Source organism: Thunnus maccoyii, chromosome 4 (genome assembly GCF_910596095.1).
Source record: "Thunnus maccoyii chromosome 4, fThuMac1.1, whole genome shotgun sequence".
In the NCBI taxonomy this organism is placed as follows: Eukaryota; Metazoa; Chordata; class Actinopteri; order Scombriformes; family Scombridae; genus Thunnus; species Thunnus maccoyii.
The window spans coordinates 15,740,216-15,747,229 of NC_056536.1; the positions used below are offsets into that span (position 1 = coordinate 15,740,216).

The 7,014-nt window shown below is 40.2% G+C and overlaps 1 protein-coding gene across 1 annotated transcript; it reads left to right on the forward strand.

Moving 5' to 3' along the window:
* Positions 1–1,525: 1,525 nt before the first annotated feature.
* dclre1b (DNA cross-link repair 1B) lies at positions 1,526–6,709 on the forward strand. The gene is made up of 4 exons (XM_042408568.1): positions 1,526–2,411; positions 3,018–3,183; positions 3,311–3,493; positions 3,708–6,709. The coding sequence occupies exons 1-4, from the start codon at positions 2,214–2,216 to the stop codon at positions 4,991–4,993; spliced, it is 1,833 nt and encodes a 610-aa protein (XP_042264502.1). The 5' UTR covers positions 1,526–2,213; the 3' UTR covers positions 4,994–6,709.
* Positions 6,710–7,014: the final 305 nt, after the last annotated feature.

A 7,014-nucleotide genomic window follows, 5' to 3' on the forward strand; every position in this document is an offset into this window, starting at 1 on the left:
ATGTTCCAATAACAAAAAATTAATCATAAATAAGGGAAATTAGTTTTTAAAATACTGTGAAGTATCATAATCTAAAAATCAACTCAAGCAGTAAAATTGTAATTAATTACTTGCTGACTTGTCTCTCGGCTGTATAAAGCTGCCCCCTGCAGCGTGCACTAATGTAAAGGGCACCCAGCTGTGTGACTTATCTCAAAACATAAGATGGGGATAGTAACAGTGTGTGTCTGTGTGTGTGTGTGTGTGTGTGTGAGTCAGATAATTAACTGTAAAGTAGAGTATGATTAATGTGCTTCTGGGAAAGAGGAGAGGATACACGCTGTGTGATAAGGGAAGAATGTTCAGCAATCCCAGGTATAATCCTGAAAAGTGAGCGGTGTGCAAACGCAAGGGGAGGGTACTGTGGGTCGCTGTCACCATAGCAACACCTCCATTTAGTAGTACCCCCCCCCCCCCTCCACTATACTGAAAAATAATTTACAAATATTACAAATAGTTGGGTGTGACTGTTAAATGCAGGATTATATTTTTTTTCATTAATGCATCATGACAGATGAGTCAGCCTGTGTTTTAGAGAGGAAGTAATCCATCAAATCATTATAATCTGATCCGCTCGATTTTATACATTTATACATTACATTGCTTTTAGTTTATTCTCTGTCATAGAGGAAGAATAAGCCTGTTAGAAGATTCAATACATTTTTTACGTCTTCCAGTGGATGAAAAAAATGAATAGTGTATAGTAGACTTTACAATTAAAGTGTTTGTTTGTTTTTTAATTTACAGGGTAAATTAGAATGAGCATGAAATACATACATATTTAACTTGACAAAATACCTTCTACATCCTCCCAGAATCTGTCATATTATTATTTAGTTAACAGATAAATGTTCTGTAGGCTCATTGTCTTTTTCCCAAAATCCTAATTGTCATACACAGTTGTTTCCTCTCTCTTGGCGCCATCTTATGGAGAAAAGAACACAATTCTGTCAGTTTCAGAGAAATGCTGTATATCTGGTACATTTTTAATTCAGCAAACTTTTTGTGGATCCACAAAGTCAACCTTATAGAGAGCCACATGTAGCATTTTGTTTATTATTAATTGCTAAGATAGACCTGTTGATAGGTTTGCTGTTTGCATTTAAAATTGCAACATGCAACACGTTTTTTTAAAATATCTTTTCAGACAGGAAAAAAGAACATTTAAATGTATCATAAAATATATTTATTTATTTAATATAAATATATTCATAATATATTTACATAATATAATAAAAATGTATAATACAATATTTTAATTTTTCTCATTCCAAACAATCCAGGCGCTGGCTTTAGAAATAACAGCTTGATCACCGTAAGATATTAGTAGAGCCGCAACAAATAATCAAGTAATCAATCAAATGCCAACTATTAAATTAATCGCCAGCTATTTTGATAATTGATTAATCGTTTTGAGTCATTTTTAAGAAAAAAAATATCTTCAAATTCTCTGATTCCAGCTTCTCACATGTGAATATGTTCTGGTTTCTTTAGTCCTCTTTGGGTTGTGGGCAGAATTAGACATTTGATGACGTCACATCGGGCTCTGGGAAACGGTGATAGAGATTTATCACCATTTTCTGCCTTTTTATCGACAGATTAATCGATACGGAGCACAATTAAGTCAAAGGAAAAATAGACATGCATTTGACCTCCCGGTGGCAGTAGTGCAGTAACGTAACACAAACACTGCAATAAACGCGAAGAAGAAGAAAAGGAACCAGGAAGAGGCGTTGAATAACAAATTGAAAACAGAAATGGCGGGTCTATAATGTCTATAATGTAAGCTGTAACATGTAACGACTGGCCAGATGTTTGTGATGCCGACGGTTGGACTGAAGATGTTCACAACGCAAATGAATGGCGTCGCTAAGCAACAAATGGCGGGTTGTTGCTAACTAAAGCTAGCCACATTATGTTTAGCAACGTCCCCTTTAACGTTAATGTAAGTTAGCTACACGGAGCGTCTTTTCTTTTTATCGCCAACGTCACACTAAGTTGTCACTAAGGCAGTATTTCGATCTGTGTCGTGTATGCTGGAACAAACTTAAATTCACATGTTATTTCCACACTTCAGTGGGTCTAAATAACGTTCACATACAAATAAATAGCAGTAAAGTTACCGTCAGTCTGGCGCCGTTTAGCAGCTCACCTGTTGACATCCAGTGAACACAATGTCAGTCAACGGGAAAGTCCTCCCACACACTCCGCTGGCGGTGGACTTCTGGCAGGTGAGGAAGTGTCCTGGCACCCGGCTGTTCTTCCTGTCCCACATGCACAGCGACCACACGGTGGGTCTGACCTCCACCTGGAGCAACAGACCCATCTACTGCTCCCCGACCACTGCCACTCTGCTGAGACTCAAGCTGCAGGTGAGGGTCTTACGGTCAGCCGTGACAGTTTAAATTAACATTAAGATTTCACGTTATTTCTCTGCCTCAGGACAGTTTGCTCAGTACTGGTTTATGTGTGTTGTGATGGAGAAACTGGGAGCTGTGTAGAGTTATTAGAGTAACTGGCCACCTTAGTTCCTGGCTTCATAAGGCAATGATTGTTATATAGAGCTACTACTGAATGAGATTTTGCATTTAAAGCGTTCATATCTGTTTATAGTGCGACAATTAGTCGATTAATTTATTAGTCTAAGTGAAAACACAAAATATTTGCTGGCTGAAGCTTCTCAAATGTGAGGATTTGAAGCCTTTTCTGTGTCATACATGACAGTAAATGGAACATCTCCAGTGACCCGTCATGTTCATATATAAGCATCTGCATTTGTTTCTCCACTGATTTATACAAGTCTTTAATTTGCTGTGTGTGTAGCTTCAATAATGAATAAGAAGATATAGAATATACTGTATGTTTGCATAACTTTGTGTGAGTGTGTTTCAGAGGAAAACTGGGGATTGAAGTGGTTTAGAACACGGCAGATGTGTTGTTATATTAACGTTTTTCTGCTTGTTTCTACTTCCGCTCAGGTGAAAGAACAGTGGATCCATCCATTGGAAGTGGCCGAGCAACACCTGCTCCCACTGGATGACATCGGCAAGGAGACGCTGACAGTCACACTGATAGATGCCAACCACTGTCCAGGAGCTGTCATGTTTCTCTTTGAAGGCTACTTTGGCTCTATACTGTACACTGGTCAGTGTCTAGGATTTAGGAAATATTATGTAATTTACTTTTGCTTTATCACATGATATTAAAATATGTACAGCTACTATATAGAGTACAATGTCATGGTGTGGCGTGGACACATTCTTAATTTCAGGTGACTTCAGATATTCTCCCTCGATGCTGCGTGAGCCGTGCCTGAGGACAAACACCACTATAGATGTCCTGTACCTGGACAACACCAACTGTGACCCCAACCGCAGCCTACCCTCCAGACAGCGAGCCACTCAACAAATCAAAGAGATCATCCGCAGCCATCCCAACCACAATGTTGTCATAGGTAATTTTGCATAGACTTTTCAAAACATGCTTTATGTGCTGTCACTTCATCTCAGAAACATGTTAATAGCTGGCTTTCTGTCGTCTGCAACTTTTGTCAGTAATCTTATTTAAAACTTAATATCTTTTATTTATTTTGTCTTACATTGTGGTCATGTGTGTTGTCGTTGAAACTGCTGAGTCAGAATTTAACACTCTCATGTGCTGCCTTGCAGGTCTGTATGCACTCGGTAAGGAGTCCCTGCTGCTGGAGCTGGCAATGGAGTTTAAAACCTGGATCGAGGTGAGCTTTGAGAGAATGGAGACCCTCAAAGCCCTTGAGCTGCCTGACGTCTTCACAACTGACCCGGGAGCCGGCCGCATCCGAGTCGTGGCGCAGTCAGAGATTTGTTCTGCCGCTTTGAACCAGTGGAACAAGGAACAACCCACTTTAGCCATCTTGCCTACCAGCAGACCGCTGGTCTCCTTCCACCCCAACGTCCATGTGGTTCCCTACTCAGACCACTCCTCTTACCAAGAGCTGGAGGATTTTGTCTCTGCACTCAAACCTACCTCCCTGGTACCCATCGTAGGAAAATGCGTTCCTGGAAGCCTCACCGCCTTACTGCCCAGCAAAAAGCGCCACGAAATCCTGGTGCCCGAGTCAGTGCGACACTACATGTTGAGGCAGCCCGAGAGCCAGCTCAGCTCATCAGCATTCACCAGCCTTCGCCGCAGACATTTTCAACCTATTGCTCCCAAAGGGGTGGTGTTTGAGTCTCCAGTAAGGGCATCCATGAAGTCATGTGAAGAAGCCTGGGAGGCGGAGTCCCTGGAGCAGGATGCCTCTGAGGAGGAGATGGACACAGAAAGCAGTGGAAAAGAATCTGACTCTATCCTTATCGACCTCAGCAAGAAACTCACCCCAAACAAAAACAGAGGAGGGGCAGGAGACCTGTGGAGCCTCAACATCGTCCAGACCGTCTCTGAAGAAATGTTGATGTCAGAGTCGGTGCCACTCAGTCAACTCACGCAGAGCAACTTTGTTCCCATGGAGATCCTGACAAACACCAAGGCCTGCTTGAAGCCTGTCAGGACCACAAGTGAAGCCAAAACAATCAATGAGACAGCATCGAGTGAAAATTACAATCAGCAAAGCAGACGTGGAAATGTTCAGCGCAACCACGTATTGTCAGATGGTGACGGGAGTCAGCACGGCAGACATGGAATTGATCAGGACGATGACATCATGTTAAATGACAATAACGTGAGTCAGCACAGTGTGACATTACTGCAGAACAGCTCTGATAACTGTTCCTGCATTTCATCAAGCTACTTGTCAGAAGTGCAGCACAAGTATGTAGAGGAGATTGAGAACAGTATCCTAAAGTTTCTCCCTTTCACAGAGGAGGACCTGAAGACATGGGGCCTCCTGCAGCAGAGCTTCCTACAACAGTTTCCTCTCTCTCCTTTACATGACGCAGAAAAGAGGTTGTCCTCTCAGACAGATAATGTGACCTGATCGTCAGGTTTTTGCCTTTCTTTAGAGGCCTTTTTGTTTCATGTCTGTTTGTGTGTGTATTTTAACAGAAGCACTTTAAAACTGTCACACTATGTCTTTTGCTTTTTCCTTGGTACTGTCCTAATTTATATAATTTTCCTTATGGTGCGTCTATTTTGTGTGGTTGGCAGTAACCTGGAGTTTAGAAAAACAGGTGTGTGATGAAAAAGTTTGTCCTTGGACTGGACCAGAAAGTCACTGACCAAACTTTGCACTCACCTTTCATCACGGCAGTCTTGGCCTCCTGGATGTTGTAATTCTTTGTAATTCTTTCTGTGGTCAAAGTCATTTGTTTGTGGTGGAAAAAAATAATCACTGATTTATGGAGCGGTATATAAATTACACACCATGGATGGGGCTGAAGCACAGCTTACAGTCAACTGTAATTGATATTTGCAGAGTCATGTTTTTACAATATAGATAAGTAAGCTAATTACTGTACTGTTTTTGCCTTGATAGCCAGCTGTCTCAAAACACTGGTCGCTTTTTCGTCCTTCATTTTTTGAGCAAGTCAAAGTGAGAGTCAGGGGATTTGAAATGTGTTGAAACTCCAGAGGATGGAGGAGTTTTTGCTGTAAAGTGAGCTGAAAGCCAAAATCTCAGTGCAGTTGGAGCCTAAAAGCTGAAATAAAGTGATAAAATTTGCCATATTCCAGATGAGCCTTTTTCACTCAAACTTTCCTTTTTTCTGCTGTGTGTCAGTCGTGGCCTTTTTATTTTTAAAGTCTCACATTGCTGTCAGTTGGTTCCCATTAAAAATGTATTGTGGTTTTGGTGGCAGTTCTGAGTCAAGTGAAAGTTGCAACACTGGTATTTTATAATGGAAAAGTATACTTCCTGTGATGAGTTTTTTCTTTTTTGAGAGTTTGGAGAAGATGATGTGCAATTTAAGTATTTTTTCCCAGATGTTCTCTAGCAGCTGCAATAGTGTTTTTTCTTTGTTAGTCTGAAGACAAATGTGTTTGAAACACTGCTCAGTAGCACCAAAACACTCTCAGACCAACATTTTATTTCTTAGTAATTGGTCTTATTGGGGGAAAAAACTACTTGTGTTAAATCACATGCATGTGTACTGAATAGCACTATTACAGTTTAATGTGAGTTCCATAAAGTTGTTTAACCACATTTGCCAACTTTAAAAAGTAGCTGCTGTTATGTTTTTTCCATGTTTGGATCAGAGTTGACGTAAACCAGCTGCGTGCAGCTCAGCTGCCCTCAGTGGGAAGTTAACAGATCACTCTGGCAGTTTTAATCCTACGCGTTGGACTACAGTCCTCTGTGAACCTTGTAGGAGAGCTGTAAACTTTGTGAAACCACACTTTGCCTTTTTGTTTGGTGAAAAAAAATTCTTTTGGCTATGGGTCATTCAGACTAAAAGAAAGATGAAAGACCATTTTCCCATTCAAGTCAGTGGGAAAGTGGTCTCAAGTCTTTTGGACCCCATTGTACATATTCAAATGTAATTTACATACCACCTTGTCTGTGAAGTTATTTAGGGTATGAAAAGGTAAACCTGTGTTTACTGTATTTATGTCTGTCTTTCACATTTATGAACAAAGCAGCATTGTTTGTTTGGTGAAGGAAAATTCAATGAGTGTTTGTGAAGAAAAAAAGAATTCAAACTGTTGTACATGTAACTGTTATTTGTATGTTGAATAAAGACTTCATATGTGTTAATTGTGTCTTAAATAAATTACTCTTTTATTTGCAAATAAATGTCCTTTGGTGGATCTGAAAATGATCTTTTTAGGCCTGATGACTAAAGAGCTCCACCTCACAACAGTTTAAGAGCTTTTCTTTTAAACAGGGTTTCTGCAGGTCTATTAAAGTTGTAAAAACATTGGATTCAGTTCCCTCAAGAGAAGGTCAGAAGTTGAATAGTCCTTCATTTCAGTTGCAAAGGTCTTGATTTTTTTTCTTTCTAAGCATATACATCAACATAACTTTTTTTTGCATGTGTTCGCAGGCTGTCAGGAGATATT

Coding starts and splice junctions, on each gene's coding strand:
- dclre1b (XM_042408568.1), top strand. CDS start 2,214: ATGTCAGTCAACGGGAAAGTCCTCCCACACACTCCGCTGGCGGTGGAC. Junction 3,184..3,310: donor TGGCTCTATACTGTACACTG/GTCAGTGTCTAG, acceptor TCTTAATTTCAG/GTGACTTCAGATATTCTCCC. Junction 3,494..3,707: donor CAACCACAATGTTGTCATAG/GTAATTTTGCAT, acceptor GCTGCCTTGCAG/GTCTGTATGCACTCGGTAAG.